General features: G+C 31.7%; 2 protein-coding genes and 1 long non-coding RNA gene across 3 annotated transcripts; all 3 read right to left on the bottom strand.

Annotated features, from left to right (window-relative positions):
• Window positions 1-4,318: 4,318 nt before the first annotated feature.
• On the bottom strand, window positions 4,319-5,606 carry LOC140955557 (uncharacterized). The gene is made up of 2 exons (XR_012169777.1): window positions 5,014-5,606; window positions 4,319-4,808 (listed from the first exon to the last, which is right to left on the bottom strand). It is a non-coding gene; the product is annotated as an uncharacterized lncRNA (long non-coding RNA).
• A 3,266-nt stretch (window positions 5,607-8,872) lies between these two features.
• On the bottom strand, window positions 8,873-14,370 carry LOC118062024 (protein PSK SIMULATOR 2). The gene is made up of 12 exons (XM_035075690.2): window positions 13,571-14,370; window positions 13,146-13,471; window positions 12,949-13,041; window positions 12,774-12,864; window positions 12,236-12,329; window positions 11,631-11,728; window positions 11,218-11,287; window positions 10,242-10,345; window positions 10,023-10,139; window positions 9,811-9,887; window positions 9,581-9,625; window positions 8,873-9,489 (listed from the first exon to the last, which is right to left on the bottom strand). The coding sequence occupies exons 1-12, from the start codon at window positions 13,829-13,831 to the stop codon at window positions 9,027-9,029; spliced, it is 1,839 nt and encodes a 612-aa protein (XP_034931581.1). The 5' UTR covers window positions 13,832-14,370; the 3' UTR covers window positions 8,873-9,026.
• A 4,894-nt stretch (window positions 14,371-19,264) lies between these two features.
• On the bottom strand, window positions 19,265-19,985 carry LOC118062025 (peptidyl-prolyl cis-trans isomerase). Its single transcript, XM_035075692.2, has one exon. The coding sequence runs from the start codon at window positions 19,944-19,946 to the stop codon at window positions 19,428-19,430; it is 519 nt and encodes a 172-aa protein (XP_034931583.1). The 5' UTR covers window positions 19,947-19,985; the 3' UTR covers window positions 19,265-19,427.
• Between the last annotated feature and the right edge of the window lie 1,007 nt (window positions 19,986-20,992).

Raw genomic sequence — 20,992 nt, 5'->3', positions numbered from 1 at the left:
CCTTATTTAGCAATTTTACTTCGAATTTACAAAACAAAGAAATGGTCAATATTGATGCTTTTCGGGTGCCGTGTTTGTTGGAAGCATACAAACGAATAGGTAGTTGGTTGAAGTAAAATCACTTGAAATTCCTTGTAAGAGGCAGCTGAAGGTTCCGAGCAATAACTAATTCTATAAAAGTAAAATTTCAACGGTTTTCATGTTTTCATCACCTGTGGAGCGTACGTTGACGGCTTCAAGTATCTTGCAATAGACAAGACTAAATCACCTTAAAATCCTTTTTATTTATTTATTTTTTATCAAATTAAGATAAACTTTTAATTTTTTTTTAAATCTTAACTTAATTATCTTAGATTATTTTTCTAATATATCATCTTGTCAATTTAACGACATAAAACATGACATGTGTCTTTAAACAATTGCGTTTAGAAACACGCGTAATTTATATGTTCTTAAGAAAATTAAAATTAATGTCTTGGAATTAAAAGATAACAAGAAAGAACTCCAGTTAATTTATTTACGATAAGAAAAACCCATATTTGAAAAATAAATAAATAAAAAAAGTTAAGGACATCTTGAGGGAGGGGTTTCTTCCATAATATTCAGAGCTTAATTTTCCGAACAAGTTGCAGCTAATCTGTCTCCAAATCTACAGGGTTGAAGAAATCCTGTACTTTCTAAATAAAAAACAAACCCTAAACAATTTCTTTCTCCCTTTCCAGGTTCCTTCAAACCCACTTCATGACGGTGATTATTTGAGCTGGGCAACCGCAGCCGTCGTGGTGGTGGTTATTTCCTGTCCTTTTCTTTTCTTTTATCTGCTCCTCTTACTGTGACGGCTTTTGATGGGTTTTAACATTGGCCATGGCGATGTTGTAGATTCAAAATCTTCGAACTCGGTAACCATTTATATATTTTTTGCTCTTGTTATGTATTTTATATATTTTTGTTTTTATTTTAAAAATATTTAAAAAAATAAATAAATATATTTTTTATATTTTTTATTAATTTTCAAATTAATATGTTTTAAAGTGTTTTTAAATTATTTTGATGTGCTGATATCAAAAATAATTTTTAAAAAATAAAAAAATATTATTAATATATATTATAACATAAAAAATTATTTAAAAAATAACTATAATTACATTACCAATGTAAACAAGTACCGTAGATAAGCAATCTCCAACGTAAAAATCAAGGGTAAAGTACATTTTGATCCTATAATTCTTCAACAGTTCTACCCAGCTGCTATTGTTTTAAAAACAATATATCAATATCAGCTTTATTTTGTTCAGTTTACTTAGGTGTGCACACATGTACACTATTAATTACTTAAAAAAAATCAAGTTAAAATATTTTTTTATTCCAACAAATACCTTCATGTTTTACTGCAAATATAATTGTTTTATTTATTTTCGCATTGCAGCATGATAGATGGGTTTTTCAACTCACTTATATATCTAAATTGAGTCTGCGAATCAAAACTAAAAAAACCTTTTTGGTAAGAAATAATTAATGTAGAGCTCACTTTTCTGTATTTTTTATATAAAACTTGGTCGTATATCTGTAGCTTTTGGAAGGAAAAAAAAAATAAAAAAATAATGTGATGATGGAGAGAGAGGGAGATTAAGCATAGGATTATATTTGTTTCCTTTTAGCAGCTTTGAAACAAATCAAAAAACATAGGAATATTGTCATGGAACATTTGGAAACCGTGCAAGTTGCCATAAATATATGCTTCTTTAAGAAAACATTTCCAGTCCTGCAAAGGTTGATGCGGTGTATATATAGCTATAAAACACGAAATATTTTACACGATTTTTACTTCACTGCCATACATATAGATATTCCGTGCAAATATTTTACACGACTAAAAAGTTGCTGCGGCCTCAATAATGATAAATGGGAGAGGAAATGATGAGGAAAAGAATTAAACCTTTGCAGCAAGGTTTCTCCAAAACCCTCCCTTTTTTTATACTCGTTTAAATAAGATAGTTCGTAAGAAATACTGGTCTAAGAAAAAAGAAAAGAAATTAATAGGAAAAAAACTAATTAAATAACATTAAAAAATAATTTCTTCTTTCTCGTCTAAGCTGTGCAACGACGTCCTCATCTTCCCGGGACTTCCTTTTCCTCTCCAATCCCACAGGCTTCCTTCTTGTCCCACCAGAACAAACACCCCCTTCCATATTGTTTCTGCATGTTTTTTCCTCCTAGCAAAGCATATCTGCCCTGTTTGATAGAGATCAAATCATAAACATCTTTCAAAAAGAAGACAAGAATATACCTCATGAACAAGACGATGCAGTCTGGAGAAGTTGTCATGTGAATTGGGTCAAAGAATCATATATATATACCATGGCCTTATCAGGGCAAATTAACACGGGTGACACCGGCGAGAGACAAAAACGCATAAGAGAAAAGGAAGGTTGGCAGATATTGGTCTTTCTCCTGCCTCCCACTGTACTTCTCTTATGCCATTTTTGCCCCCTGCCGATCCCATCCATCAATAGCGCACAATAACTGAAACCAAGCAGCATGTTCTTGTCTTCTTTCCACCTAACAAAGAACCCCTCCCCTTTTTGAGAGGGAGCAAATTATAAACATCTTTAAAAAAGAAAACCAGAACGTAGCTCATTTCAGTGAATTGCACCATGGCCTTATCAGAGCAAATTAACAACTTGGGTGAGACCGGCGAGGGACAAAAATGCATAAGAGAAAAGGAAGGGTAGTAGATATCGATCTTTCTCTTCCCCTTCCCTACCCCTGTACATCTCTCTTATGCCATTTTTGTCCCCCGCCGATCCCATCCATGAATAGGGCACAGACACTGAGACCAAGGAGCATGCACACCAGCTGTGGATCCTCCTCCTCGTTGCCTGTCGAACTAGGAGTCGTTCCTTAAATAGGAAGGAAATCGGTGCCCCATCCGCGTTTTTTTGGAAAAAGGCCGTCAGTTGTGTTTTCCATGAAAGTTCTTCGACATTACTCTCCAGCCCATTGATGCAATACCAACCACAGTTGCTGAATTACTTTTTTTCTCCTTTTCTTTCTATACGTTGAAGGAAAAGAGTAAGAATTAGGGTTTTAATAATCATTTCCTCCCAGACCCAGGGCTAAGATGAATTTCCTCGCAATCTAACCGAGACAGACACGGGAGCCACGCGGGTAGAACTTAGGCAATGGTATTTTATTGCTTTTTCCCCGGCAACCGAGTGCAATTTTTTTTTTTTTAATTTTATAAAATTGTCACCTTGATAACTAAAAAACTAGAAAAGCCCCCAATAACGTGTACCCGGTAATGATGCAACATGTTAGTTTTGGTATTTTTAATGAAAAAAAATAAAGTCCACATGCTATTGATTAATATATACCACCTAATGTAGAGTTCATTTTTTAAAATTATTTCTATGATTTTTGTCACATATTTGGAGTTTTTGGAGGGAAAGATATATAAAAAGAAACAGTTAGTATAAGTTGGAGAGAGAGATTATATAAGCCAGTTAATTATAATTAGTTTCATTTTGAGTCCTGTAAAGTAAACTAAGCACACTATAAGCGACTAATTACTTTAATTTCTTCATTTTTGTTAAATCTTATAGTGAGTCTTTCTTTACAATTATTATAAATATAATTCAAGAGGATGATAATGTATATTGAAATGGATGCAAAACTACTGAGAGATACTGATGCTTTTCGGCTGCAGTGTTTGGTGGCAGCATACGGTCGAGACGGCTTCTCTTAATGACTTAAAAGTCCTTCTAACAGCAACAGGCAGTTGGTTGATGCCGAGTTACTTGAGATTCCTTCTAACAGGCAGCTGAAGAAGGTTCCCAGCAATAACTATTTATGTAAGAGTATAATTCCAACGGTATTTGTTTTCATCACTTGATGAGCGTTCGTTGACGGCTTCAAGTCTCTTGAAAAAGACAAGACTAAATTACCTGAAATCTTTTTTATTTGTTTTTTTATCAAATTAAGATAAACTCTTAATTTTTAAATATCTTTGTTTAAATAATTACTTTTTAATAAAAAATATATTTTTTTCTTAATTTTAACTGCGCATAAAATCATCTGATGCTTGAAAAACATTGCATGTGTGGTCAGACAAGAAACACGTCCTTAGTCTGTACAAAATTTGAGGTTGGGTCAATGGTATCTAATGCTAATGGAGAAATGTTGCGGGCTGGGCTTCTTGGTCTGGGCTATTTTCGTCAACTATTTCTTTTTTCTTTTGTCTTGTAGAGCTGAAATGGAAAGCATAATTCTCAACCCCAAATTCAATAACCGACTCCAATAAGTCGACTATTTTTACTGATTTTAACTTAATCAATCAGACCATTTATTGAGTTTTACCAAATTAATATTTTATTCGACTTAATTAAGAATCTAACCCAAATCAGCTCTAAATCCTGTATTTCCCAGACCAGCCGCCGAACAGGCCGAGTACAACAACTTAGGCTTCCTCAGATTCGGTGGGCACGCGGAGGCTCTTGTTTACTTTACATAGAGCAAATTGGAAGCTCTAGCATGCTAGTCCACAATCACCAACCAATACAAGAGCGTAAACACCATGTTTGCCTTTCTTTCTCAGGCAAAAAAAAAAAAAAGGACTATTAATTCACTGCAGGAACAGAATCAATTCTCTTTTTTCTTGCATATGCTACGTAAACCGACAAAAAAAAAAAAAAAAACATTGTTTTCACAGAAAAAAAAAAATTGCCCTTTGCATCTTTCCCTTTTGTCCCACCAGAACAAACACCCCCTACTGTTCTTGAGTATTTTGACTTCAAAGAATATCCGAGTTCCTGACCACAAAGAATAAAATTTCATTAATATAAACATATCCCCTTTGAAACAGAGCAGCAAATCATAGAAATACTTGCATGCTTTCAATTGGACATGCTTGTTGCAAATATTTATAAAAATCTCTGCAAAGAACACGTTCAAGAGCCTACCTGTTAACCAAAAAAAAAAAGAATATAACTATGATGATATATATATATAGCATACCTGATTAACTAGTGATGATCTGTGAAGGATGGAACTCAGCTTCAATACCAAGATGACAGGGCTGCAGGGAGATAAACCATGAGTTCTACCATGGTGGAGCAACTCAAGAAAGAGCCTGGTATGCACTTCAAGTGCAATTCTTCAGTATTCAATGGCTTATATTAACTTAAAAACAAAATGATGGGGAAGATTAGCGAGGGACAAGAGCATATATAAGAGAGGAACAAAGGGAAGTAAGAGGAAAGTTTGAGGAAATAAGAGAAGAGGCTGCCAAACTAAAAGAGGAAACTAATCTAATCTCCCAGCAAAGTGCAGCAAACCAACTTCGGCTTGATCTTATACTTAAAGATCTAGACGATGTTGCTTGGCAGCGTTTTGCAGGGAGATAGATTAGTTTCCTCTTTTAGTTTTGCTCGACTCTTCTCTTATTTCCTCAAACTTTCCTCTTGCCTCCTTTTGGCCATCCCTTATGCCTTCTTGTCCCCTGTTAATCGTAACCCAAAAGCGAAAAAAAGACAGCGACGACTAAACAAAGATTATTTGTAACCAAATCAATATGCAAGCCATTAACCATGGAATGACACCCATATATATATATATATATAAGTTGCTCAATGAATGCTTCTGAGTTTCCTGATTTTGGGGCTTTTCGGTTTGGTTCGATATTTTTTAAAAAATATAATAAAATCAGTTTTTTATATATATAAAAAAAAAGAAATCGAACCGAAACCGGTTCAAACCGACTGGTTTCAGTTCGTTTATTTTGAGAAAAAATCAGTTCAAATCGATTTGTCTTAGTTTTTTTCGGTTTGTCTTTGTTTTTTCTAGTTTGGCTCGGATTTTTTTTTAATTTTTTTTGTTTGGGTTTGGTTTTATTTTTTTTTATTTCAGGTTTATAAAGCTGAAACCAAACTGGTTAATTTTTTTTAAAATTCTAATAATTTAATTAATTTTTTTTACAATATAATTTTTTTAATTAATTTTTTAAATTTTCTTAGCTTAACCAGTTTTTTTTCAAATCTCTATCTACCAGACGGCTTGTCGGACCACATGCATGCACCGTTGTTTTTTTTTTAAATGCGCGTCGTCTTCTCCTAAGAAAAAAGCGGCCTCTTCATTCTCAGTGATGTAAGAGGAGGATCAGCATGACCGCACGTCGACGCCCTTCTTTACAAGTTAACCGACTTTTAGGCCGCCACGTAAACGGACTTCAATTTTATTTTATTTTTTTATCGTCTATATGCAATTTGCAAACCGACAATTTAAAACAAGGTCAAATATATCGACTTCTTCCCCCCAAAAAAAAAACAATTAAAACGAGGAAAATTTGAAAGATTCATTGATCCTTTCTCTATAGCTTGATGAAGTTGAGTTGTAAAGTTCATGCACCTGTTAGATAAAAATATATGTTGTTGATAAATGTTGAAAATTTATTTTAATTAAAAAAATTATAAAAAAATAAAAAAATTAATCTAAAAGAAATCTAGGTTTTTTCTATTAAAAAACCCTTGATTTTTAAAATTTAATTATTGATTTATAATGATTAATTAAAGGTTAATAATGATAAAAATTAATTCTTTAATTTTTTAATTTTCACTATATAAAAAAAAAATAGGTGAATGAATAGTTTCTAACTTGAATTTTTTTTTTTTCATTTTACACTATATCTCATCTTATTTTTAATATTTTTAAATTTTTATGCATTGATTTTTCTTTCAAATCTAGAGTCTAAATTCATCTTATTGAAATATATTTGATTTATATAATAGTTGATTTAAATAACTTATTTAAAAATACATCTAAACTAAGATAATGTTGTTAGAATCTTGAGAAATATATTAGAAACATTTTAGTTGCACAACTGAATTAGCAATAAAGCTTTAATAGCAAATAATTCATCATCACAACAAGAAAATATTCATTACTTTTGAAGTGCTTCAACAATACCCTTCTTATTTTAATTTAAACATAGTTAATTTTATTATTAACATGTATACTAAAATTCTTTATTTTATATCAATTGTGAATTTGAATATATATTTAGTATTAGGGGAGAGCAAAAAAACTGGAAAACTGGAAAAAAAAAAATAACAGATAAAACCGAACCGTGAAAAAAAACTGACCGGTTCGATTTGGTTTGGTTTCAGTTTTATAAGTTTGAAACCAAAAAAACCGAACTAAATCAAATCCAAACTGAAAAAACCAAGCCTAACAAAAAAAAACCAAGCCAAAACAAGCCAATTGAAAAAAACCGAGCCAAACCGGTTTCGGTTTTTTTTAATTCGGTTTAGTTATTTTTTTTTTTATAAAAACCGAACCAAACAAAAAATGATCACCTCTATTTATTGCGCATGCTAGTATTCTATTATTATTTTGTGTTTAAAGTGTGTTTGTCATTAATTATATTTTTACATGTTTATAGTTTTAAATATGTATAAATTCTAGGTTTTTGTTATATATTTTTTTTTGTTTTTGCATGTCTTTGTGATAATAAAGTAAGTATACTTTCTCACTAGCCTAACATGTATATATTTATAAACTTTGATTTATAATAATATACAAAATAAAGTGATTGTATCTATTTAATTTAATTGTTAAGAAACAAGACAAAATAAGTTATTAAAAAATATATTTTATTTTTTATATGTATTATCATCAAACCTGCAGTGCTATGAACAATAAATAGAGATCATTGCTTTTGCTTTGATTTAGAATGAATATTAATTTTTTAACTAACTTATAATGATAATTTATTCAATAATTAAAATCATATTAAAATGTCATAAAAATATAATATGTTTTTCAAATATAAATATAATTAAATTATGACTTATAAAATATATATTAATAATTTCTTCAATCTTATTTAATAATAAAATAAATAATTAAATTAATAAAACAAATAAAATATTTGCACCAGTACAAGTTAAAGCCTAGTATAGCTAGGTGGAAAAACGAGATAATAATTTCATCAAAAATATGTTTTTTTTTATTATGACTTAAAATTTGTTTTTAAAAAATAAATATACACATGCATGCTATAGCGCTACAAAACTTATTTAAAATTAGTCAAAAAAACACTTGAAATTATAAATGTTTAAAGCAATATTTATGAGAAGAAAAATTAACTTAGTTCTATCTCATTGATTTTTTTTTTTTTAATTTAATTTATTTTTATTTATTTTTTATTTTTCCATGTTGAACCTCATTTTTTATTTTTTGTTTTGGATCCTATTTGTATAGTTTTTTTTTTTAATTTCATCTTTCAATATTTAATTGGTTTAATTTTACTCCTTCAATAAAAAAAATTTAATTGTCCTCTAATTTTTTTTATTTCAATATTAATCCTTATTTTGTAATTATTATTTGTTGTTTGAATTCTTTTTTTTTTTAAATTTTATCATTTAATATTTAATTATTATTTTTTTAATTTCATCATTTAATATATTTGATTGGTTGGAAATTGAGTTTCATTATTTTTTCAAGTTTTTCTTATCTAATAACACGGGTTATAGATTTAAAAAGTTTATATGAATTGAGTTAATAATATTTTTTAAAACTTATTTTTCTTTTTAATTTCTAATTTCATCATTATTCAACTTTAATTTTTATTATTATTGGCTTGGCTGGACAATTTTTATGAGGCTGCTTCTTAAAAAACAAAAACAAAAATTTTAATTTTAATTTTTTTTTCTAACATTATTTTTTATGAAAAAAAATAATAATAATCACCTGATCCACGGCGTAGGGACGTCTAGTTAAACACCAAGTCTGATGTTGCTAGCTATAGAAGAATCAGCCATCATCTCTTCTGAAGACCCTCCAGAAATGGGACTGAGAGATAAGTAAGACTATAATATTAAAATATTAATGCTATCATTACATATATTATTACAATAAACAAGGGCATATACAATAGAATGGAATTTAACAAAAGAATATACATGAAAAGAGAGGTTCATAATTCACAAGGGAAGTCAAATGCCTACAAGGTAATTCCATGAAGCATGGTCTTATATGTCATTTAGGCCATCCATGACATTCAAAATATTAGTTTTTCTATGCTCTAATTTTTGTCTAGCAGCAACTGGTGAGTTTCCAGTGCTCCTGCTCAATGTCCAGACCTGTCTTCTTTTCTTGTATACAAGAAATTCCTGACTTTTGCTTCTTCCTAGAACCGATCTCCTCTGACACACATTGGCTAACAAATCTCGATCTTCTTGAGAAAGTTGAGCGCCGTGGTTCAGGGATTGAAGTCGTGGCGTCATGGTGTGAAAAACCGGTCCCTTACGAGATGGAGATCTAACATGCATGGATTTGAAACCATGATCTCTCTGTCTCACTAAGTTTATCAACCGGTGAAGCCACGTCACTAGTTCAAGAATGTATAGGTCAGTCTTCTGCTTATCTGCGTGATGGAGTGTCTGGAGGCGGATCAGGTTGCTATTTCCGGCTGTATTCTTGCCGAATTCGTTTCTGTCAAAAAGAAAAAAAGGCGTCACTCATCTGCTACTACGGTGCATTACACTTGTCACAACACAAAGACAGCACAAAGGCCTTCACTAACCCAGTGTTTGCCCATTCTCCAACCCATCCAAAGCCTTGGTGTGCTCTGTTGCCAATTCAAACAAAAACAGTATAAGTGTAACAGACAGAAAAGAAAATTCTCAAGGAGAAAAAAGATGAAGAAAAAGAAAGGTCAAGCGTTAAAACCACTGCCATATGAAAACACCATCTTGTTTAAACATGTTTACAGGAACACGAGGAAATATCAAATTAGATTGTCATTTAACCTACTTGGTTGTGTTTGTGGCAATAGGCGCAAGCCAATGGAGAGTCTTTTCCATTTCAGCTTTCACCAGAGCTATCGTGAGCTGTAGATAAACATAGTGGAAAGCAATTATGTATTGAGTAGGTGCAAGAGCAAAAAAGTAAGAACAAACACCCATCCTCAATCTCCATTTGGAGAAGAAGTAGAAAATGAGAAGCACAAAAATGAGCACACATACCTCTTCCTTGGTATCAACCATCTGCAACCTTGAGCGTAGAGCTGCCTTAACACTGTCTGGTATCCCTCGATATAAACTGTCCCTCGTATTAGGAGGAAGGCAGGTGGGTCGAGAAGTCTAATAACATGTGATATTTCAGTCGAATTCATCCCAATATAGGAAAACTAAGTGACCTATAATAACCATGTGATTAGTGAAGAAGGAAAGTGCTTCACTTACAATATTATCAATCTGGTTGATTAAGTTAGCATAATGCAATGCAAGACCAGATGTGCCAAGTCTTTGACGACTGTTGCCAGGCTCCTTGTCAGCCAATATAACACCTGCCAGGAGTTGTCAATCCCTACAGATTAATATTTGAAGCACATCTTTCAAAGCCAGAAACATTGAATTAAATCTTAAATCTTGTTATGATGTGCATAGATAGCAAGGAGAGGGAAATAAACAAAAACAGACTCTATATTGGCATGTTTCTTATATGTCGGCCTTGACCAAATCACCGCAGTAAGGATTATAATGTTCTTTCGCAAGCACAATTCACTAAAATGCTTGAATCTTCATAAATTAAAGCTGCACTTCAGATTAGAATCTTGTTGATACATGGAATTAATAGTCCTTTTTAAGATAGCTCATGCCTGCTAATCATGGTTTTACCCAACCAGAAGGATGTAAGTGCATACACATTTATCGAGAATGAACTTATATGGACAGATCAATTCAATGCAGCTGAGCCTAAATTCAGTACGTCCATCAGTTTGCCTACATAAATCCTCTTGATTCCACCCTTTCATATATATATATACTAACCTGTTTGTGTACATCAGAAATAGTGGAACGATCTAGCTAGAGCTGAGACAGTATCTTCGGACATGGCATTCACCTCTTTTATTATCCAGGCACTATAAACGGTCTTTCATTTCTAATAAAGATAATTTCTCAGACACAATAGAAATACACACATTTCAAGGACAGCAGTTTCAGATAATAGACTCCCCACATGAAACCCGTTCCTTCACTAATTATCTACCATTTATCATACACAAATGAAAAACAAGATGGTTCGCATCTAGGAAAACAAAAGGAACTCATCAATGTGCCTTGCTGGTATAAATGAATGGAAATGTAAATGCACCCATTTATGATATTCATGCAAATTTTCATCTTCTAGTTTCATCGCAAGACATAATGGTCATACCATTATTTCCAAAAGCTTCCAGGATCGCTTGTTGTAAGTAGGTAACAATATCAACAAGTTTCTCCATGATCTGCAGTTCACAAAGAAAGTTATAGAACTTTCTATTGCTTGAGACAGACAAACTAATATTCTCATGAGCTGAAGAGTAAAAGTGAAAACATGTTAACCACTCTAATGGAGTAAGCTACATATTCATATAAAATAACAAGTTATCTGATATTTTAACTGCCATCTATTACATAAAACCGCTACTGGAATCAATCAAGGCTGCAAAGCATTCATGTTGAGTGAGGGAGTTAAGCCAAACTAAGCAATTATGAGGCATGAAAGAGTTCAGAATTGATAGAAAATCCTTCAAAGAGACCATGGTGCAACTTTTCAGCAGATGTAACTAGTGGCTCATAGACATGTACCTCCTCCACATTTTTAGACCAAAGAGATTTCTTTTTCAAGCTCCTTACAAGCTTTCTTTGTTGTTTTAGCTCACTATGTAAAATTGTGAGACTTTCTCCTACAATTACAAAGAAAATGGCCCATTAATAAAACATCTGCTTCACCATTTCTTGCGGGGTATCAAGCAGATACTGCACATGATGCCCAAAAAATGAAAGAAGAAAAGAAAATCAACACCTAGAACCAGTTATAAATGTAATGAGAAAAAACAAGTAGTTAGCTATCAATGAGAACTGGTAGTTATTCATTATAGAGAAGCATGTTATTCACTTTGAAGGACATATCCTTGAAGCTAAAAAAACATTGAAATCAGAGCTGTAGAAAATGTTATAGTTTCAGCAACAAGAAGGGAGCAGAAATTGTACACGTAACAATCAAATACCTCGACAATAATGCTTGATCTTGGCAGATATAACTCACAAAAATAGAATTCTATAGATAACCTCAGATATTGCTTATTAGTCAGTAGTCACAAATATGCAAGCATCTCGATAACATCATAAAATACAGTCTACCACATTAAAAAAAAAAATCAAGTGAGGAGAAAAGACTCGTCCATGCCAACCTTTTACAGAGAGATTTAGGGACTGCACTTCTTCAACCTTTTGCCGATAATCTTGTTCAAATCTGTCCAAAGCATTCAACTCATGATATAGTTCCTGCACAAGAACAGAGATTTGTAAAGCAGGATCACAGGAACACAAGATAAAGCTTTTGAAGACCTCCAGCATTCTTCAACTGTAGTAAAATAAGCTGAAAAGGTTGCTGGGATTAGTGATAATTCTTTTAAAAAATAAAAAATAATAATGCATATGCCAAACACAACTGCAAACTGCTCAACATCACAATTATATACAGTAAATGAGCTAAATTCAAAACTGCAACGTTCATTGGATCAAGCATAACATAATGAAATGAGTGATTAAAAGGAAATTAGCAATGCTTTTTTCCGAGAATTAGATGGAATTAATTAAGGAAGCAAAATACAATAGTGTTTATAGACGAAAACCAAGTTTCAACCGTGGCATTGTACAGGCATTTGATCAACAAGTAGCAGCATGCAAGCATCTACTTGATGTGGCAAAAGAAAATAAAGAACTTACAGAAGTGTTTTGCACCAGAGTAATCAGCTCTTGCATTGTCGCTTCCGCCTCCGTTCTATGCTGCCTCTCAAATGAATATTCTGAATCCAATCTGATGTATTACAGAGATAATTGCATAGTTAGAAAACAAGAAGAACATAACCAAGAAATAATGCATAATAAAAATGCACCTTACTTTGAAAAATATCGACCCAAATTGTGCCATTGAGGGTCTTTACATAAATCTCCAAACCGAATCACTTCTCGCGAGAAAACATCAAATTCCTCTCTACAAAAGCACCAAGTTATTTTCTTTTTAAACAATACTAAGATGACAGAACATGAACTATGTTAGAATTAAACCAAGGCAAAGAAGTTGTAACAAGCAACAACCTTTTATCAGCAGCAGCAATTATAAGCAACTCTTCCATATCAGTACAAACCAATTTGTGTACTCCTTCTGAATGCAATACCTCTTTTTTCAAGGACTCGACATTTTCCTCTGAAAGAGAATGAAACAAGTTTGCACCTTTGGCTATTGTATTAGCTACTTCAAATGCCAATATTGATATCCTATTCCCTCTAGAACCCATTCCGGTGGCAAATCCCCCTTTGGGATTCAAATTTGACATGCTACTTCCTAGAGTATCCAAAACTTCTACTGCTTTCTCTAGTCCCACCGTCCCAGCTTTTCCTAAAAATGACTTCTTTTGATTAATCTACAAAAAACAAAGGCACAAAATAAACCATCAAAACTGACAGATTGGACATCCAAAGCAAAAACATGATCAAGAAAACAAAACATAAAAAGAACATACCTTGTCGGCCTCTGTCCTAGCAGGCGTTGATGGCTTGAGCTCCCTTGAAAAGGATGATAAAAACTCACCAGAATTACTCCTCTGTGGCGTTGTTCTGCCAAAATCATCCCCGTTATTATTCCTATAAGAATTCTCTCTTTTCTTGCCTGTGCTATGTAATGACCTTAGCTTCCATGAGGTATTGATGCCGCTGTTATTATTCTCCTCCCCCCCAACTTTCACACTTTTCCTTTTCGCTCCGCCAGAAAATACCCCTCCCATTTTCCCTTCTTGCAAGTTCTCTCCCAGACCACACTGCTAACAAAGAATTCAAAATGATCCCGTAAATGATAAAAACCCCACTTCAGAATCGAGAAGAAGAACCCAGAAAAAATTCAAAAGTGAAGACAAAGTCAGAGAAGGTATAGTAGCAAGCGCAGAAGAAAAGATTAATTGCAAGTACTAGCAATCTAAAGGTGGTGGTTGTGATTTAATTTCGGTTCATGAATGCAACAAACGCGTTGTTTTTATTATATTTTTCTTTCTTTCTTTTGGCAATAAAACGGAAGTCTCGTGGGCAATGGAATTTTGAATGGAGAAATGCCAAACGGTGAAGGAAGGGAAGGAAACAGAAATTGTTGACTGCTCTCTTGTTGTTAGACTCGGACATATGCGAAACTGAGTCGTCCCCTGACCGCCTACCTTGTCTGAGTTCTGACGCACTAAAGTCTAACCTCCCCGGCTGTTCTTATACTGATCTGTCCCAATTGTCATGCTTCATGACACAGAGCTGGAAAGATTAAAATAAATCACAATTATGGCACCTTGTGTTTACTATTCTGCCTTGAATCGATGTATATTAATTAATATTCTACATTTCTTGGGTGTTGTTTTTTTTTTAGATCTTGAAAAGTCAAATGCTTTGGAGGTGTGTTTTTGTTATTGTAATGAGGGGTTGTTTTTAAGAGAAAATAAAGTTGTTTTTAAATATATTAAAATATTTTTTTATTATTTATATCACCACATTAAAATTATTTAAAAATTAATTTAATATTTTTTAAATTTAAAATATATAAAAAAACAGAAACTACCATGTAATTTCAATCATTCAAATTATAAGAAAGATAACTACTACTAAGAGATAAAGATGAGAATCGGTGATGGATTGGAAGATACTTCACTAGAAATTTAAAATACAAATTGAATTTTTTTATATTTTAAATTTTTAAAAGTTAACCTTTCTATATAATTCAATTTAGTATTTTATATAGTTTATAGATCCAATCCGATTCAAGATTTAAATTTCAAGTTTTGACTGGATCACCAAATCATCCAGGTCAATTTAAAAAAAAATCAAAACAATGTTGTTTTTTTTAAAAAAAATTAATGAATTGTAATTGAATTTTTAACTAGATTTTACCTGGTTAATTAAATCACACAGATTTTTTTTATTTTTTTTTTATTTAACTTGATTTTAATCTCATATTTTAGTCGATTTGTTGAATCCGGTCGGATTTTAAAAAATATGGTATTTTGTGATATATTAGAATATTATGACCTCGAGAATGATGTGTGATGAGCATTGATTAGTTGAAAAGTTTGACAACTGACTGCTGAGCTTTAATTCGAACCTAAATTGATAATGGAATTAAATAATGAAGGGTTCATTTTGCTACGAAACAATAAATATCATGGATCCAAAGTTTTCTAAATTGAACTAAGAAGTAATTCCAAAAACATTCCTTTCCCATTGGATAGTAGATGAGAAGCCTTGCAGGCAGCTCCTATGCACGTGGAGTTCACGAATTCTGCAATTAAAAAAGAAAAGGAGGGGGACCATGAATATGTATCTGTGAAGGCAACAAAAACATGATTTGACCCATTCCAATCAGAAATCTCAGATCAATGGCGTACGGAAGGGGGAATGAGAGAGGGCTCTCTCAAGTTCTAACTTCAAGCTGACACTTCTCATCTACTGGGACGGACAGTCCGTCCCTTGTTGCTGGTCCGTGAAGTTTATAGTTCGAAGATTAAATGCATGGTTACTTTGTCAGAAAATCTGATGCCGTGAGGACCTAAAATCGACAACGTGGATGTTTTTCACTGGCTGGGATACCAGGACCTCTATTATATTTCCTTTTGGCATTGCTTTATTATTTATTTTTGGATCGCCACTAGAAAAGCTCTTTTAGATATTAATTATCTCTTTTTCAGTACGGATTATTCTGCCTCGTATTTTTTTCTCCAAACGGTATTAGAATAGGGTTTGGTTTGCTGTGCGATTCATTGACTGTGGTTGACACGGCATTTAAAAGATCCATATCCAGTGTCGGTTGATGTCACCGACCCGTGTCCAGCAGGGAAAGCCTCCTCGAGGCCAGTTCCTTCCGTGCTCGGAAGCGTCGTGACTTTTAAAAAATATGTGTATTTTTAAATAAATAATATTTTTAAAAAATGATATGCATCACAGCAGGGAGAAGCGTTTTGGTCCAATTTTGCTCCACGTAGTCCTATTTAAAACTTCTTTATCCTTGTTTTAATCAAATCCAAGCTAGAACCTGCTGGTACTGCCAGTATGGGTGCCGTGTAGTACGGTTTGTGTAATGCAGTTGTTTAGTGTGGTATGCAAAAGTTCGGGCCCCGTATCCAGTATTGGGCAATAGAGCATTGAGAGGACCGGGAAGGAGGCAGCTCTGATGTACCTGGTTATTGTGCCCAGGATGTAGCCAAATGCGGGGGAGCATCTTAGATATATCCACATTAAAATGTATCCTAGGCTAGAATAAAATTATCTTTATACTGTTTGATCCAAAAAAAAATTGAGTGTCTTGGGTGGGGGTGCTGATGTATTTTAATTTTTTTTTGCACAATTGAAATATTTTTTTATCCCTAAAATTAACAAAATATAGATCAGAATTTTTTTTCATTTCACATAAGTTTCTTGACAGTAAAAATATATATTTGACTTTGGAGTAAAAAAAATTATGTGCTGGATAAGAGCGTTTTGGGATTTTCAAGTTTTAATGTATAGTGCAATTTCATCTTTAACCTTGAAAGAAATAGAATATGAGCTTAACATATAAGGAGTATTTTGTACTTTTATATGGGTATTTGTGTCATTGTCAAGGTCATATAGGCATTTTGATATTTTTATTTTTCTTTTTTTTTTAATGCTTTAAAGTTGTGAAGCGTGTTGGACACACCTCAGAGTGTAGGTAGCATCCAAGCTGTTTAGACAGCGTGTGTGATGCCACCCGATGGTCCTAACTAGCCTTTTATCATCTCTCTATATGCACTGTTGTGTCCTCTTCTATTTAGAATGGTGCATGACAACTTGCTATGGTTGGATTGTTGTTGGTGGTCATTTGATTTTTTTTCTTTTTTTTCCTCTCCCTTGACAAGTAATGTACACTATTATTCTTTTTGTTTCTTACTTTTCAATTTCAGTCCCTCATTCTATTAATTTGTCATTTCATTTTCTTTTTATTTATAGAAGTTTTCATTCTTTTTAATTTAGTCTTTCAATTGCAATTTCTTGTATGTTTGGTTTTTCATTTTTTAAAATTTATAATTTTATCATTGACACTTTTGTTGAAGTTTTTTTCCTCTCAATTTCATCATTCAATTAATTTTTTTTTTTGCTTTATTTTTTTCAATTTGACCCTTGTTCTTGTGATTTTTTTTTCCTTTTATCAGAGCTATTTTTCAATTCAATTAAATCCTCCAATTGAAAATGTTTATCCCTCTAATTAATGTTTTTTTCTCACCCTTATTTTTTTCGATCATTTTGTGTAATTAATTTTTTTAATGGTTTGACATTTAATTTATAAGGAATTCAAACTTGTATGATCTTATTGCTCTGCATTAGTTTTTTTTTTCCCAATATTTTTTTTGTGATTGTCTTCAAGTTTTTTCAGTGGATTTATTCTAGTCTTATGACTTATATCATATTTTTTGTATGTCTTTTTTAATATAAGTTTTTTTAGTTCTTTTGTTTCTATTTTATTTTTCAAGGTATTATTCTAATTCATCTATATTTTTTTTTATACAAATGAAGTTTATTTTTTAAAATAAAAAATATTTATTTTTAAATTATACTACTGATATGTTCGGCCTTGCTTATAATTTTTATGACATAGGTTTATTCAATCAGTTTTATTTGTGTTTAATCTTTTAAATCATGAATTTTTTTAGGGTGTAGATTTATCTTTTATTTATTTAAATAAATAAGTTTAGTAAACACAGTTGAATGCATGTTTTTTATTTTATATTATGGAATATCTTAATCTTGATGCATATCAATATGCAAAATTATTTTAATAAATAAATTCTTTTATTCCTAGGCCCAGTTGCTTGCATATCATAGGCCTTTAATTCTTTTTTGTCCTCCCCAAATTTTTTGAAAAAAAAAAAGGTGAGTCATCATCTAATTTTTCCAAACACAATACTTGAAAAAAATCAGGAATTAAGTTTTTTTTACCTAAAAACATGTTTTTCAACCCCTTTTTACCAAAAAAAAAAAAAAACACCATAGGAAACCTTGATAAACTTATTTATGTCCGTAAAAAATCAAATTCAATCCAAAATAAAAAATCAATCCGAGCTCATATATATTTTTTTCATTAATTTTAAAGGTAAAAAACATCCAATATGAACTTTTATTGTCAAATAAAATCATTTGACATAAATATTGTCCGAATTTAGTGGGCTTTAAAATGACACTTTTTCTCTGTACTGCCAGAATTGAGCAAATCTCTCATCTCTAAACTAAAGATTAAAAAATAAGAAAAATATTTTTTTATAAAAAATTTAGCTTGAAAAATATTGAGTGCTAAAATCATATAATTTGTAATTTTTAAAGTTTAAAAACCAAAAAATATATTTTTTTTGCAAAACTCCTATCATATTTGATACCCTTTTCATTTTATCTCTTTTTTAATCTTAAGAGTCTTTTAATCATTGAAAAAATAAATTTAAAAACCAAAATTTAAAAAATTAAAAATTTCACAGCTCATCTATATAGTAAGCCAATAACTACTTCCTATGAGCATCCCCACTTTGCTACGACTGCTCTCCTATTCCAAGCCTCTAGCAACCCTAGTTATTAAATTCAGTCTGGAAATTGAACCGATTAAAAGATCAAGTCTCAAATTTCATAGATCACACCTAAAAAAATTTAAAAATTTTTTTTTTAATATTTTATATAATAAAATTAAAAAAATTCCTATATATATTATAAATAATAAAATTTAAAAAATAAAATCAAATTTTTTTTTATCTCATTTAAAAAAATATATTATATTAACATTTTAAATTAAAGTATTTAAATTATTTTTTTTATCTCATTAAAAAAACATAATTTTTATTTAAAAATATAAATTATATATATTAATAAATTTCAAATCTCACTTTTAAAAAAAAAAATTTTTTAATTAAAAATATATAAGATATATACTAATAAAAATGATAAATTCAACCACTCCTCTAGACCTTAATTATTCGATACAAACTTAAATCCTTTGGTCTCTCACCAAAGTCTACCGATTTCCATGGAGTGCAAGAATGCTCAAATTCTAAAAGCGCTTACCAAACCGCTTGCTTACCTGGTATCATGAAAACCCCAGTAGAGAGGGGCAAAAGCATAGTTACAAGAACCGAAAATCAAACCGACTCAAGGCTCGAATCAGATCCAAGCAGCCCATTATCACACAAAGCGAAACAAAAAGGTGAAATTATTCATTCAATTATTGTATCTGTAAATCTCATTAGGATCATTAAAGGACAGCAACACTTGAAGAAACACAATCAGAGTCCAATTAAAGACTCGTTATGTAGATAGATACATAAACACACCAGCATATCACAAATCCTGTGTCTCTCAAGAAAGCTGGCCGCAATCAGCAACAACAACAGGCCTGGAGGTCCTTCCACCACTAGATCCAACCTTCTCTATAGCCTTGACAACATTCATACCCTCCACAACTCTTCCGAACACCACATGTTTCCCATCAAGCCATTCAGTCTTATCTGTACAGATGAAAAACTGAGACCCATTAGTACCAGGGCCAGAATTAGCCATAGATAGAATTCCAGGCCCAGTATGTTTCTTTATGAAATTCTCATCAGCGAATTTCGCTCCATAGATTGATTCTCCTCCGGTTCCATTCCCCGCAGTAAAATCCCCTCCTTGACACATGAATCCAGGGATCACTCGATGAAAAGTCGAGCCTTTGTAGTGTAAAGGCTTGCCGCTTCGGCCTTTGCCTTTCTCTCCAGTGCAAAGAGCCCTGAAGTTCTCTGCGGTTCGTGGAGTTGTGTCCGCGAACAGCTCCATCACGATCCGGCCGGCTGGGGCGCCGCCGATTGTCATGTCGAAGTAGACTTTAGGGTTTGCCATTGAAAATTGTGGACTGCGTCAATGGAAGGGACTGCGGCTTGGTTTTATAGAGGGAGGGAGGGAGGTAGTGTTTCTGGATTCTGTTTTGAAGTTTCATCTTGGCCGTTGGTAGTGGACACGTGGATGGATCTGGTGGGGTTTGGAAAGAGACTTTTAGAACTGCGTATTGTTGACGCGAGTATCTTTATACTCTACGTGGTGACAGAGGACAACCGACAGGCGAGGTTTCTATGTCCCACGTGGCGATATTTATAAATTTTAATTACTATTTGTTTTTTTTGTGAGAGGCGGTCTGGTTTTTTTTTTGTTTAACAATATCCGTTGGATAGCAATTTGACCCAGTATGGATTTACCCGTTTCAGCCCATCTAAACGAGACCTAATTTTTTTATTTGGATGAAGAAACAAAATAATATTTGAGAAATTAAAGCTAAAAAGAATTAAAATTAAGAATTTACTTTTAAATAAAATATTTTTATATTTTAAAAAACAATATCTCAATTTTTTAAATTTATATTGATTTTGAAAACACATTTTAAAAGCTATCTACAGCTTTTTAGTTACAAAATTTTTCTATATACAAACACGTGAAATATTATTTTTTTATACTTTGATATTTAATTAATGTCACGAATTTAAATTTTATTTTAAATTTAATATATATATATATTATAATATATTTGTTTCATGAGAAATTTTAATTCAAATAAAACAAGAATAAAATTATATCACCATGAATACAAAATATTAAGATAGCAATTATGAATTATAATTTTGAATCCTTATGAAAAATAATTATAATCTAGATATATATATTTTTTATTTTTTTAAAATAATTTTTTTCAGAAAATAAAAAGGTTTTTTAATTTTTTATTAAAAAATAAAAACTAATAGAAAAAATGGAAAACTGAGAAGAAAAAAAAAGTATTTTTTTTATTATTACTGAACACAACCTAAAACTTTTGGTCTCTTACGAGTTACGTCCATCCTTTTCTATAAATTATACAAATTAGCTTTGAACCATTTAAGGATCGGGCTCTGGGCCAG

This window comes from Populus alba, chromosome 5 (assembly GCF_005239225.2).
Source record: "Populus alba chromosome 5, ASM523922v2, whole genome shotgun sequence".
Lineage (NCBI taxonomy): Eukaryota > Viridiplantae > Streptophyta > Magnoliopsida > Malpighiales > Salicaceae > Populus > Populus alba.
This window is presented reverse-complemented; position numbering and strand designations above follow the sequence as displayed.